This window comes from Hippocampus bargibanti, linkage group LG02 (assembly GCF_051943395.1).
Source record: "Hippocampus bargibanti isolate YZ-2025 linkage group LG02, ASM5194339v1, whole genome shotgun sequence".
Classification (NCBI taxonomy): domain Eukaryota; kingdom Metazoa; phylum Chordata; class Actinopteri; order Syngnathiformes; family Syngnathidae; genus Hippocampus; species Hippocampus bargibanti.
The window spans coordinates 24,927,720-24,943,340 of NC_142735.1; the positions used below are offsets into that span (position 1 = coordinate 24,927,720).

The 15,621-nt window shown below is 41.2% G+C and overlaps 1 protein-coding gene across 2 annotated transcripts; it reads left to right on the top strand.

The window, feature by feature from the left end:
* Positions 1-5,739: 5,739 nt before the first annotated feature.
* Positions 5,740-15,180, top strand: ovol1a (ovo-like zinc finger 1a). 2 transcript variants are annotated; one of them, XM_088990433.1, is made up of 5 exons: positions 5,740-8,370; positions 12,878-13,107; positions 14,127-14,240; positions 14,334-14,478; positions 14,750-15,180. In XM_088990433.1, the coding sequence occupies exons 1-5, from the start codon at positions 8,271-8,273 to the stop codon at positions 15,073-15,075; spliced, it is 915 nt and encodes a 304-aa protein (XP_088846559.1). In that variant the 5' UTR covers positions 5,740-8,270; the 3' UTR covers positions 15,076-15,180. The 2 variants fall into 2 exon arrangements, with proteins under 2 accessions (XP_088846559.1, XP_088846558.1); XM_088990432.1 differs by having other exon boundaries at positions 5,801-8,370; positions 14,046-14,240.
* Positions 15,181-15,621: the final 441 nt, after the last annotated feature.

Consider the following 15,621-nt stretch of genomic DNA (forward strand, 5'->3'; position numbering starts at 1 on the left):
CCCGTTGGCAAATTGCAATAAAGCCCATTTGGAATTTGGATGATCGGAATTACATGGGATTTTTTTGTTTCCTTGTTTGATGGGTGGTATAAACCAGTGATGTGCGGTGAGGTTCATGGCTGGTGAGGCACTGACGTAATAACAGTCAGATTTACAAACATATGAACACTACAGAGTAGCTTATTCGCCATTTGATGGGCAACAGTTAACGTGTTTTGTTTAAAATGTCATGTCAGCATTCTTTATATAAACTTTAGCATTGAAAAAAAAACGTTATGATCGTGTTACCTTACCTGCATGAAGTCCATGCACCGCTCCTTCTGAGGAAAGGCATCTATACCTTCTTTGTAGAAGCCTTCCTTATCTTTCTTCAGTTTTAAAAGTCTTTCAATATTTCAATATTTCTTTCAATATAGATATGTAATCCTCCATTCTGAAAATAAGGCCAAGCAACACGAAAAAAATGACTGGATGGTTGCACTTAACTAACTGCTGACTGTTTACTGTAGCTTGCTGTCACTAATTCTATTATTTTGCAGCCGAGGAGGCGCAAGAAGAATCTCTGTAATCACCAGCGCCCCCTGTCATGAGGCAGGAGAACTCTATACCTCACCTATGCACACAGTTTTGATAAAAATAAAATAAACACTGTACTACAGTGTTTATAATGTAAAGTGACTCTACATTATATACACCAGCTAAACTGTAGAAATTTAGTTCATATACTAAAAGTGTTTGAACACTTTAATAGCGATATGCAGAGGGACAGCAATGCGGTCTCACTGCAGAGCAAGCCAGGGCAGTTAGCTTAGTGATTGCGCAATCCATGGTGAGGCTCAGTCAGCTGCCGCCTCACAGCTCGTCTCTACTTCATATTTGAACGGGAAATGTGAAAATTCAGTGATTTTGAAAAAAAAAGTTAAATGGAAAAGAATGTTAAAGTACAATTCAATAAATAAATATAACTGTTTAATTTATTTTTTTCATTTGATATTTCCATGATGACAGGCAGTGACGTGCAGTCAGGGGAGGCAGGTGAGGCAGTGCCTCACCTGTCATCATGGAAAGCTGTCATGGAAATATCAAATGAAAAAATAAATTAAACAGTTATATGTATCTAGTGATTTGTACTTTAAAGTTCTTGTCCATTTAACTTCACCGTTTTAGAATTTTCACATTTACCGTTCAAATACTAAGTAGAGACGAGCGCTGAGGCAGCAGCCGGCTGAGCCTCACCATGGATTGCGCAATCACTATGCTTACTGTGCTGGCTTGCTCTGCAGTGAGACCGCATTGCTGTCCTTCTGCATATCGCTATTAAAGCGTTCAAACACGTTTAGTATATGAACTAAATTTCTACAGTTTAGCTGGTGTATATAATGTAGAGTCATTGTACATTATAAACACTGCACTACAGTGTTTATTTTGTTTTATTTTTATCAAAACGCTGTGCGTAGGTGAGGCAAACAGTTCTCCCGCCTCATGACAGGTAGGGGGTGCTTGTGATTCCAGAGATACTTCTTACTCCACATCTGCAGAATAATAGAATTAGAGACAGAAAGCGACAGTAAACAGTTAGCGAGTAAAGTGCAACCCTGCAGTCATTTTTTCGTGTTGCTTGGCCTCACTTTCAGAATGGAGGATTACATATCGAAATTGAAAGAATTTTCTAAACTGGACTTTCAATCGAAGCAGGAGGTAATAATTAAATGAAGACCAACACCGGAGCTAAAAGGTTTGCTTCAGACAACGGGACACAATACTCGCGCTTTTCAGGCGGACTGGTACACTCGAAAAGGCTGGCTGTGTGGATGGCCAGCAAGAAACGGCCTTTTTTGCTTTTCCTGCCTTCTGTTCTCAACTTGTGACAATGTCTGGACTGAAATGGGATATTGCGACCTGAAAAATTTACAACGGAGCCTCATCAAAAATGAGCGAAGACTCAACATCAGCATCCACAATGCTAAGGTAAAGGAGAACCGGGAGATTTTAAAAGATCTCATCAATGCCACCGGAAATAATGCAAGTAAAGACTCTGCTAATCGTGGCAACTATGTTGAACTATTACATGCTTTCGCTGAGAAAGATGACAGGCTAGCGAGTCATTTTGGGACATCCACTGTATTTTCTAGCCTGTGAAACAGAATACAGAACGATTTAATTGAAGCAGTTGGTGATGTCATTAGAAATGACATTAAAAAGGAGATCGGTGCAGCCCCATTTGTTGCTTTAGAAGTAGATGAGATTGTCATTCTCAGCACTGAAAACATACAATCGGAACAGGACTGATCAAGGACGACTTTCTTCACTGGCAGTGATCTCCGTTGAGACAGAGAGACTTTTAAAACTGAAGAAAGATAAGGAAGGCTTCTACAAAGAAGTTATCGATGCCTTTCTTCGGAAGGAGCGGCGCATGGACTTCATTTACAAGTAAAGGTAACACGATAAAAACGTTTTTTTAATTATTTTTTTCTATGCTACAGTTTGTATATATAAAGAATGCTGACATGAAATTTTAAACATAATACGTCAACTGTTGCCAATCAAATGGTGAATAAACTACTCTGTAGAGTGCATATGTTTGTAAATCTGACTATGATGACGTCAGTGCCTCACCAGCCATGAACCTCACCGCACGTGATTGATGACAGGTGAGGCATGGCCTCACCTGCCTCCCCTGAGTGAACGTCACTGGTATAAACCCATCATTTATTCATCCAACATTCAAAAGTAAGATAACTTTTAGCTAAAAGGTGGAGTGGTCAGCAATGTATAGACATATAGACATAATGTCACTGTTCAGTACCAAAGACAACAATCACTCCCATAAACATACACACTCATAGGCATGCTGCCTGACCAGTATTTCATTTTATCATCGAGGAATTAAGTCCGAATAAAATAGAGCATATGCATACAAGTAGTCGCTCAAAGTTGACTCTCCCACCCAAAAAGTTGAACGTGTGTACTTGTCCACTTTAGAAAAGCTTGTTCATGTTAGGCAAAACAATCGAAAGGCAAGAGGTTGACGGTCATCTGTGGAGGAAGTCCCCATGCTCTGCAAGCTCAAACTCCTCGGACCGCCCGGGCAGCATACCACACACCCTTCAGCCTCTCCTATGTGACGCATGTACACGGGAGCCGTTAAAAGCATTGCAGCTTGTGTGAGCATTTGGCCCAATACAGTACAGTGCCAAACATTCCATTCTACCCACCCTCCACAATAATTATAAAACATCAATTACTGTAGAGAACAAAAGGATTACACACAAGTCGTGCAGATGCCATTGACTCAGGTGAGAATTTAATGTAGCAAATCTGTGATTACAAACCGTGTTCGTCAACACTCTGGCAACTCTTACATATGTGTGTCCTGAACTCACCTCTTATGTGATATGAGAGCTAAGAGTCATGCTATTTGTTTTCACTTCTATTTGTCTCAAAGGTAGTTTACCTTGTGTTTTTTCGCTTCCTCTTTCTCAATGGATACATTACAATACATATTAATTTATATAGCGCTTTCGGCATTTGACTCAACATGATTCAGACTTGATTTTAGTTTTACACCCTGGTGCTTTCTACTATCTTTGTGACTGCTTTATATCCTGTATATGAGAGTTGTTCATGTGAAGGACTTTGTTTTAGCTGTTGTTAAAGCGCAATATCAATCAATATGTGTTGTATTGTATTCTCATTTGAATTGTCTTAATTCCACCATGTGCATTGGTCTTACATGATTTAAATGTGAGGCAAATAGGGTAAAATTATTCACGACGTTTTAATCGGGTGTATTTTTACCTTCAGTTTTTTTTTTTCCTTGGGAGCGAACCACGGTCATCATTTGGTGTTTTTCTCTTTTTGGCCACTCGGAGAAAAATGTTTTTGAGTGTCATACCTGTCAATTTATGTTTTCCCTGTATTTTCTATGTTTTTTTTTAATCATTTCAAATAACGTATGGCGTACTCCAACTTTTATATGGGATTTTTTTTATTGTGAAGCTCCTGTGTTTTGTTTTCTACTTCTTTCTTTCCTTTCCTCTTCCTCTCATAACTTTGCTACTGTGAAATGTAAATTTCTCCACTGCGAGACGAATAAAGGTACATCCAATCCAATCTTACAAAGACCATTTTGGTTCAAACCAGCTCGCCTAAACTGCTGCTAGCCAACGACAATGCTGCCGCCGATCACTACTATTGTCACGGCTAACCAACACAAGTATCATATTTTCTGGTGTATGAGGCCCACCCAAAACCCTTGTTTTTTTTCAAAAGACGACCCGGCGCCTTATACGCAGGTGCACCTTATATGTGAAGTAATACTGTGCCACAGCAGATCTTGCAACCACAATCAACAGCAACCGACTCCATTTACCCCTGTAGAAGAAGTCGAGCGTAACCCACCCTCTACTGTAGCGGCTTATAATGTGGGTGTGCCTGATATTTGCAAAACGTGTGTATATTTAGATACAGTATATTATATTTAGAAAACATTTTTCATTCATTGGAGTACAGTAATCCTCAATTTTTTTTATTTTTTATTGATGCGTACGGTCGGGTTGATTAAATAGCAAAACGTGCGCATGCGCGCTACATTGTCTGCATTTCCGCTTGTGTTAGTGTTTTTTCATCATTTCAAATAATGTATGGCGTACTACAACTTTCATACGGGAATTGTAATCATTTACTATATATGGGCAGCTATTAGCCAAGGTTGACAGGCATGGAGTATTTAATTTTCATGTGTATTTTATCTTTAAAAAAAGGTATTAAAAAAGTCATTTGATTTTTCTTAATTCGACTATGATGCATGTGATTAAAATGTGTGATTAACCTATTAATTTTTGCGTTTCCACATTTGAATCATGTTTTAAATAATTCACTGCCAAGACATCTGCAAAAATGTGTCCACTCCAGTGCCAGGGTTTTTGTCATTGTCACTTGAATTCCAGGACCCACAAAATATTGAGCTTTCGGACTATATCAACATTCAATACAGCGGAAGAAACCTTAGACTGTCTTCTTTCATCAGAAAAAGACTTCATTCTTAAATTATATGGGTCTAGAGTTATATGAGCTTGAAATGAGGGCAGCTGTCCAAAATACAATGCAATACATACATATTGGTTTATACTGTATAGCACTTTAACAACAGCTGAAGCTGGAACTAAGCCCTCACATGGAAACAATGGAAACGTGGCCCCCTTGTGGTAAAGAAAAAACATTGCCAGAGGACATGGCTAATACTTTATCGGCACCCATGCATGAAAAAACAAACCCGAACAAATTTTGGAATGTCATATGTTTAATTCCCTAATACAGGGGTCGGGAACCTTTTTGACTAAGAGAGCCATAAAAGCAAAATATTTAGAAATGTTTTTCAGTGAGAGCCACACGCACGCGCGCGCACACATACAAACGCTTGCGCACATACAAACGCTCGCGCGCGCGCACACGCACACGCGCGCGCGGCCACTTTTCAACAAAATATCAGAATGTATTATTTAAAATAACTTTGTGATAGTACTCACCGTTTACATGAATGGTTTTCCGTTCCTCGTGATTGGTCAAAATCCAGGCAAACGATCGGAATGAAACTCAATTTGCCGGTCCAGAGGCGAAGTTACTGCAAGCTAGCCTGCACACGGCTCATAAGCTTCCACACATGCTATCTGCAATCTACTTCTCGCAGTAGTATGTTGATGCTAACGTTAACATTGGTCTTATTAAAATGTCAATGACATTCGACTGTTTCATCGATGGTATTGTTTCATTGCAAATTAGAATCAGAACATTTCCTCTAATGCTCCAGTGCATCCACGCTGAAGTGCACTAGTTGGGCGTGAAGTGCACTAGTTGGGCGTTTACCTGTTTCAACATGACAGCCACTATCATCCAATCAAAATGGCGCTTTCGGCCATTCTAGGTCAGTGTCATCCAATCAAAATTGCGCTTTCCGCCAACTGCAGCCCCAACGGGAAATGAACGGCGAAAAAAACGACAATATGTATTTAGTTTTATCGGCGAGCCATATGCAATCATCAAAAGAGCCATATATGGCTCGCGAGCCATAGGTTCCCGACCCCTGCCCTAATACATTGGTGAATGGCCATGAATGAGTTAATCGACAAATACGTAGGTGACATTTTACTGTCATTTTTACCTCATAAATGTTAAGTCTCACCATTTGGTCGAGAGACTGCCGATTTTGATCACAATACTCACAATAGTCACTTTATAAGGCAACTATTGACACACTACAGACGGTTCATTTGTAAGGTGAAAGAAAAGAAAATCTAAAAAATAAAACACGTACATTTTTATCCTAATTGAATGTAGAAATAAACAATGAAAGCATGTTTGTGTTGGATGTACAGTGATACCTTGGCTTACTAACTTGATTGGTTCCCAGACAGAGTGTGTAAGGCGAAAAGTAATTTCCCATAGGAAACCATTAAAATGAGAATACAGTAAAGTCTCGTTATATCGATATTCAAGGGAGTCCGAAAAAATATCGATATAACCGGGACTATCGATATATCCGACCCTGTTTGCATGTAATTTTCTCCGTGCATGCATAGAAATAGTATCGATATAACCGGGACTATCGATATATCCGATATCGATATAACGAGACTTTACTGTATTCCGTTCCCAGACAACCATAATTTTCTACTTTCTAATTTTCTAAGCTAAACAAAACTAAACAAAACAGACCTTATTATGTATAATAAATGTGCTATGGTATTATAATTAAAGAAATAAACTGTACTGTATAATAAAGTGGTTTTATTTACTTTTGTGATGGTCGTTGATGGCTTGATGGAATGGAGTGGCCGGTTTCATCAGCATTAAACATTTGATGAGGAACGTAACCTTCTTCTTTCACCATCCTGAGGAACGATGATATAAAGTCAGTAGGAACAAAATATAACACATCAAAATCATCTGAACAGAAAAAATGCAAAGTATCAAAAGAAAACCAAGAGTAAAAGTCCGCCAAGGTGAAACAAACACAAGCACAGCATACGATGCATACACAATGCATAATGCATACAATTGCATACAATGACCCGACGCCGAATGGTCGTGCCGGGAATTCTTTTGACTGCCACTGATTGGAACAACCAGCACCTGCAAGGCTGCAGGCAGGGCCGACAGCGCTACCCGTTGGTGACAGTAGGTGCTTTCTCTGTGATAATTTTATCTAGTTCCTCATCAATTGTGTTCTGTTTAGCTGGGTTGATAGCTTTTTGCAGTGCAAGTGTACAGTTGGCTTGTGCGTGTTGTCTGTGGAGCCTGATTGATGGGATATTTTAACCTTGCAGTCTACACTCTGCCTTTGAATCTCTGTCATTGTCATCTGACTGTTTAAACCATCCCCCTCACTGCTGAGTTCTCGACCAATCATGTGGCTTAAACCAAAGACTGGGGGCGGGGAATAGAGGACAAAAACAGTCGGCTGCCATTTTGTTGTTAGAAGAACGGGCTCGTTTGTGAACAACACATCACTCATTGAGGCACCTCCATGTAGGAAAATAGTTTGTATGCCAAGGTAAAATTTGTATGGCAAGCTAACATTTTCATGAATGTAATGTTCGTAAAACAAAAATTTCGTAAGCCAAGGGGTTCGTAAACCGAGGTATCACTGTACATCTAATTTACACCTTTGTAACGCTCACATTATTTTAACATGCACCACATGCCCTTTGTTTTGTGTTTTATTCTCGCTTTTGTTTCTGCCCACGATCTCGGGGAGCAACGGGCCCTATTTTTCATCGTGATGGAGATTCGCGACGATATGACGCAAGTTGTGTTCATTTGCGCCCTTCTTCGTGGAACTGTGGAAAAGGCGGGCGAACCGGTCGAGCAGGTAAACTGAGGCCACCGCCCCGAAGAGAGCGACTCCCTTCCCCTCGTGTTTCTTCTTTTTCTTCCTCTCCCTAGTCACCGTTATTTCTGACGCGCATGCGCAGTTCCATCTCTCGCCCTGCTCTCAAAGCGACTACCTGTGCTGCCGTACGCGGCCGTACCGCCTGATCCGCCAAAGTTATCGCGACGCGGGGCTGCCTGGGTGTTCGTGTGGCTGCTTGGACACTCGTCTTTGCCCCCTCACTTCCCCCTCCCTCCGCACGCGGGTATAACGGACTTAGCTCAGGTGGACTCACCTGCGTGCCACTTGGCGGAGGGAGAAACTCAGGTGTAAGCAGGCGCAGGAAGAAGAAAAGAAAGATCGAAGAAGAAAAAAAAGAAAGAAAAGAGTCGCACTCAACATGCCCCGAGCCTTCCTGGTGAAGAAGGCCAACGTTTCGCCCTGCAAGCGGAACTGGAGCGAGGTGGCCGACCACGAGCGAGGAGACGTTTACATCCCAGGTGAGTGAACGCTAGCCGGGTTGGGAGCTCTCCGGTTCCGCCTGTTCTCGGGTCCCGACCGACTGGGGGCGGGTGGGGGCAGAGTTGTAACGGGACTGAGCGGCCGAGTAACGGGTTCAAAGCAAACACCGAAAGACGGATTGAACACTTGGGTTCGTGTAAACATCGAATTTTGCTTTCGGATAGTAGGGAAAAACAGCATTCCGTGGACTGTTTTGAAAACTTGGGGGTGGGGGGGATTTCTTCAACAATTAACGTTCTCGTACTGACATGGGGGAAATACTGGCCGATCAAAACAACGTCTTTACTAATATTTGCTATCACCAACAGCAAATATGATCAATTACTGCAGTTCCCAACAACTGAAAAATGCATTTTAACTCTTTTTCTCATTTTTTAAACTACAGTATACTTTTTTTGAACATGCACTACATGATGGTGATTTTGCATGCTTGCACGCGAGACAGAACACATTCACAATACAATTTATGTTTTATTCGGGGTAACAACATTCAACGAAATCTCTTAACCCATTTACGCCGAGCGTGTTCATATAAACACAGATAGATGTTCAAATGCATTGTCCGTGTAAACTCTCAGTCGTACAGGAGTGGTCGGTCCATCGATGAAAAGGCTGAAGAAACCTTTTCATCGACAAATGCATTAATGTTTCTTGGCACATTAATTATTGTTAATTATATATAATTATATTTTTGTTAATTATATACTCCATTTAAATCTATTTGATACTCTGTTTCGATTTTATTTAGATTCTTTTTAGAAATGAATTTATCTGTGTTCATATGAACACGCTCGGTATAAATGGGTTAAATGAGGTTCGAAGTTATAACTTCTTTAAATCTCTATTTAGAATCAGAATCAGAAAGCCTTTAACAGTCCCACAGTGGAGAAATGTTCAATCTACAGCAGCAAATTTGAAAGGGGGGAGGGGTTGGAAAGATAAAAACAAAGTATTCTATGCATATAGAAATGTCAGAAGACTGAAACTTTTAACTGTGTAAAAATGTTTCATAAAAAGAACTGTATATAGTGCAACTATAAAAATGCGTATTTGATATCATGCATTATTATTTTAAATATAAATGATCCCTGTCATATATAACAGTACCTAAAAAGCATATCTTTATAATCTAACAAAGAAACTGTTGTACATGTAGAAAAAAATGACAGAAGACTGAACTGAGCAATTGCACAAATGTTTCATAAAAATAACTGTTCATCGTGCAAAGTACAAAATACAGTAAACAGCATGTAGGATATATTCAAGTATATTTAGTTATGTATATATTTTTACATAGGGTTTCGGGTGGGTTACAAAAAAGTCATGATCTGTCAAAAGTACATATATTTGCAAATGTGAGATCAAGTAAAAAGTGGTCAGAACCTCTTATAAAGTATCGACACATTTACTGACAAAGAATGTATACTTCGTTTCTATCCACCATAGAATGGGAAACAAATCATTCCAATTTTTTAATTTTTTCACCCCCATACAACTTCCCTTACTGCTACTTCGCCCCCACTGCTGCCTCTCCACACACCAACTTTACATTGAAGCCCCCCCCCCCCCCCCACACACACACACGACAACAATCCCCATTGTTGCGATTGACTGTCAACATCAGATAACAAATAACAGACGACACCCATCACTTTGTCATCATTGCTCTGCATGGACCACAACTACTAGTGTGGCATCTTATTGAGCAGAGTGGGACTCTTTAAAAAACATGTTTTTTATTTGCGGTAAGGGAAGGCAGAAAAGCAAATGGCAGGTTGTACATTGACTCACATTGAGAAAGAATACACTTTTCAAATGGCAATGGCTGCAATTTGGAAAGTAGGGGAAATCTCTTCTTTGTTGGTATTGGTTGGTAGACTTTATTTTTTCATACAATACAACACATATATTTATATAGCGCTTTTACAACAGCTGAAGCTGTAACAAAGCGCTTAACATGGACAATTATCATATACAGGAAATAAAGCAGTCACACAGATAGTAGAAAGCACCAGGGAATAAAACTACGATCAAGTGAAATGCCAAAGTTGTTTATATTTCATTTATTAATGAATATCTTGAGAATATGCATGCATAAGAAGTTCAGAAAGCCTTTAATATCCCACAATGGGGAAATTTACAATCTACATCAGCACAATTTAAAGGGGTGAAGTGAGGGTCAAAATATTTTAAAAAGTATTCTATGCACAAAAGAAAATGTCAGAAGACTGAAATGAACAACTGCACAAAAAAGTTTCATAAAAAGAACTGTACATAGTGCCAAGTATAAAAATATATAAAAGTATAAAAAGCATATTTGATATAACTAACTAACTGTATGTAACTGTATTGACTCAAAAGTTCCGTGCGAATCTCGATTCTTTACAAATAGATCATCGTTTCGTGTTCAAGTTCAAGTGATGAAACAGCCACCCTTTTGTTTGCGTTATTGTTGTCATCTGATTTATGACTAACTTGACTTGTGTCTATGCCACTTTTTTTGAGTAGATGTCATAGTGAATGCGCAAAAGACTGCGATTACAACGGTTCAGTCAGTTAATGTAATTCATACATTTTTTAGCTTAACCTATAAAGATAAGACGTATATGAATCAATGTATTTTTTTAAAGAAAAACCCAGGTGAGGCGGACATTGAAAAAAAATCACCAATTAAATCTCAGTTTTTGGATTGAGTGGGGGGAACATAATTCGATCGTTTGTCAAAATTGGTCAACCCTCGTAAGCAATAGAAGGAAGGAAGGAGGATGTATGAATAATTTTCTGCACACTCAAAACTGATTCCACCAAGCCCAACAACGGTCTCCACCAGACTTGTGGTATGTGCCGTTACTTGCTCTACCTGCCCGACCCGTGTATGTTTAAATGTGTGTCTATGTGCAAAGTTCCCCAAAAAAACTGGAGTGTTTATAACCTCGCAGTCTCCAAAGTTTTTGGTTTTTTTCCCTTTCTAAATTCATGAGAAATCCTCTTCCTCCATATACAACATGTTGTTTTGAAGGATCTAAGTTTACCTGTGATCTGATTGATTAAAAAAATCTTCAGCAACAGAGTTTTTAAATTGATGCTAAAATTTCACTTTTAGCCTCACTTTAAGCTAACAGGCTAAGTTCTGCATTTTTGGGCATTTTTAATTGCCGATGACAGGTATGCTTTTGTACATAGAATCTTGCCATTTCTTTGTCAAATGTTCACTGTTTGTCTATTTTAGTCGACACTGACGTTCTGCTTTTATGACTCATGATAAACTAACACGCTAACCTACTTATTCTTTATAAAATCAAGTGGACACTTTAAGCTAACATGTTAAGCTAGCCAACCTGGCCATTTTTACTTGCCCATAGCGGGTATGCTTTTGTACGTACAATCTTGCTATTTCTTTGTCGAAATTTCACCTTTTGTCAATTTTTATCAATGCTGACATTCTGCTTTTATGACTCATGATAAACTAATTCGCTAACCTAAGTATTTATATAAAATCAAGTGGTTTTCTCGTCAGAATCTCACCTCGCTGCCTCTGGTGGACAGAAGGTGTAACAACAAGACATTATCAACTTGTTAGATTGAGATCAATAGTGTGCGTGTGTGTGTGTGTGTGTGTGTGTGTGTGTGTGTGTGTGTGTGTGTGTGTGTGTGTGTGTGTGCGCGTGCGTGCGTGTGTGTGTGTGTGTGTGTGTGTGTGCGTGTGTGTGTGTATATACGCTTCCTCCTCAAGGTTAATGTTTATTGGATGGAAAGAGTTATAACGGACCCTGCAGACGCTATACACCTTGAGCAAACACACACACACACACACACACACACACACACACACAGACACATACACGACCAGACTCTCCCATCTGAACAGGCTTGAATGACATGAAAATATGAAGTGCGAATTAAAACCTAACAAGTCACGTCAAGTTTTCCCTTCTCTCTGATTTAGCGACAGCCCCCCAACACCACCAGTGCTATACACGCACACACACGTGCATTCATTCTTTGGCAAAGGGGGCGGGCAGAGCAAACAATAAAATGAGATTAAATATCCAGCCTGTAGCAGTCACTACGGAAACTATCGGCACTCATGACAAAGATGTTGAAGCGCTCAATGTCACCACTTCCAGATTGGGACGTGACACAAATAGGCGACCCCCCACCTCAAACCCCAGTCTCCCAAGCTCCCTCCTTAGTTGACAATAGTTGAAGAGCACAACATTTGCATCGTCTATTTGCATTTCACTTCGGGTTTCATGTCAGCACCACCCTCTCCTTCGCTCGTGCGCAACACACACATGCACGCGGGCAAACATACATACACACACACAAATGAAAGGAGCTGGTCCTGCAGGCCTGTCGGGTCAGACAGGTCCATCACGGTTTCTTCGAAATGTCGGCTCATAAGCTAACGTTTAAAGCTTCTGCTTGAAAAAAAGATGATATAATTGTAACTAACATCTCCACCCCAAAAAAATCTTTGTTCAGTGTCCATCTTCCCGCCATCCGTATCAATGATCGAGGACAAAGCCAGTCCAGCGGAGGTGGCGCCGCTCTGCTTGACCAAGCAGTCACTCCCCGAGCGCCAGGCATACCCCGAGCTGCCGTCCTGCACGGCACTGGGCCGACCACCGAGTCCGCCGGCCCACCCGGATGAGAAGGTGGAAGCTTTGAGGAAGTCGCAGGGCGCTTTGGTGTTCGTCCGCTCCAAAATAAAGGTGCGGCATTTCTACAGAAGAGGTTGTCAATCCATTTTTCTGGTTTGATTCATTTTCGGGCCTTTGTGGGCTCAACTAAAACAGGGGTGTCAAACTCATTTTTTTGCCACAGGCCACACTGTAGTTCACAGGTGTCAAAGTCAAGGCCCGCGGGCCAAATCCGGCCCGCCACATCATTTTTTTCGGCCCTCGAAAGCAAATCAAACTTGTTAAATTCCATGATGATTGCTAAAATCTGAGCCAAAATTTCATATTTTTGGATGTCAACCACAATAAAAGTCATTATTCTTGACTTCAGATTTGAAAACGGGTTATTCATTAATTTGCTGTGTGCTCTATATGTAATATTTGAAGGGATTTAAACATTCTAATGGGTTCCCCAAATTCATAACGGCCCTCGAGAGGAAACCATAACTACAATGTGGCCCGCGGCAAAAAAATGACTTTGACACCCCTGCTGTAGTTATAGTTTCCCGTCAGGTGCCATTATGAATTTAGGGAAGCCATTAGAATGTTTCATCCCCTTACATATAGTGCACACCATAAATTCATGAATAACTAGTTTTCAAATTTAAAGTAAAAAATAATGACTTTCATTGTGGTTTACATACAACAAATTGAAATTTTGGTGAGGACTTTAGCAAGCATCATGGATTTTGACAAGTTTGATTTGCTTTCGCGGGCCGAATAAAATGATGTGGCGGGCCAGATTTGGCCCCTGTGCCTTGACTTTGACACGTGTGCTTTATGTGGTTTGCCCTCCCAAGCTTGACCTAATTTTAAGCCACCAATCAGTTCTATCAGCCGGAACTGGAGAGACTGACAGCCCTCATTGAAAAAGAAATATCTGACATTCACATCAAACTACAAAATAAAAGAGATGAATCTGTGATTGACCAGCGCAAACAGGAAATATCATCTTTGATTCACTTTGTTAGGTGACCACCGGCGAATTGCTATCCGACCCCGACCTTCATATTACAACCTTGAACCCGCTGATGCTGCCGCACCCCACCCAGGCACCCGTTGCCAAGACGACCGCATCCTCCCCTACCGGGTTTTCCTCCTCGGTGGTACGATCGCCGGGTCAGACCTCCTCCGTGAGCGGGACGGATCCGCCTTATGCTTGTCAAGTAACCCCCGGGACCGCCTTTATGGGGTGGGTGGAACGCATTGCACATCCAAACATCTGTTTTTTTGTTTTTTTTTTGTGTGTTTGGGTTTAGATTTGCCAGAAAACGTTCCAGTACCAGCGTATGTTAAACAGACACATGAAGTGTCACAATGAGACCAAGCGCCACCTGTGCAGCTTCTGCGGCAAAGGATTCAACGACACTTTTGACCTCAAGAGACATGTGCGCACGCACACAGGTATGTCACGTGGGCAGAAGATAATTTCCATCTTAAGGTCCAGATATTAGGATAATAGTTAAGCACTTTCATAGGATAAGTATAGTAGTGGTAAAAATGAGCCTACTTAATTTGTTCGTCCCGGAAGGTGCGCACCCACACAGTTATCACATCGTTATTCTACAAAGGTCAAGAAGATTTCTGGTAAACGGACCTTAAGATGGATATCGAGCGTATTCAAATCAGGTTTCCATACACAAGCGCCAACATATTGAAGTATTTGCCTACCCAGGAGTGCGGCCGTACAAGTGTGAGCTTTGCGACAAGGCTTTCACGCAGCGCTGCTCGCTGGAGTCCCACATGAAGAAGATCCACAGCGTGACGCTGCAGTACGCCTACAAGGAGCGTCGCAACAAGCTCTACGTGTGCGAAGAGTGCGGCCACACGGCGGCCACCCAGGACGAGTTGTTGCTACACTTGCACTCCATGCACCCCGATAGTGCCCTCTTAAAGGGGAAGGGGGCGCGGCGGGGGGTTGGCGGAGGGGACGAGGAGTCCACACCGGGTTCCCCACAAGGAGCTGATAGTGACGACACCACTGGATCAGCCGGCCAGTAAAGTGGGGAGAGGGAGCCTAAAAGGACTCAATGTGTGTGTGTGTGTGTGTGTGTGTGTGTGTGTGTGTGTGTGTGTGTGTGTGTGTGTGTGTGTGTGTGTGTGTGTGTGTGTGTGTGTGTGTGTGTGTGTGTGTGTGTGTTTTATGTACAAAATGTGTATGAAAAGCACAACAAGCAGTTTGATGTCTCCATGGGATTCGCCTGGGATTACTTATAAACATATTTTTACACTTTTTTTTTTACTGCATGTGAAAATGACCTGCGGGATTTACTATGAAGCAACTTAAGAATTTTATATAAAAAAGAAACTTATTGATTAAAAGGGACATTGAGATGAAATCACAATCCAGCTCTCTGGGTGTCTGTTGTTTTCGTGGAACGGCTATGCAAACGTGTCATTTGCAAAGCAGAGGCGGACGAGTCATGTGACTGAGTTGGATGAGAGGGTGCGGTCGGATTCCTGGTCTCCTGTCAGGTCTTGTTGGAGGAATCCAGCGACTGCCCTGTGCGATTGAGGACATGCGAAGGAGGACGCGGGGATAACGGT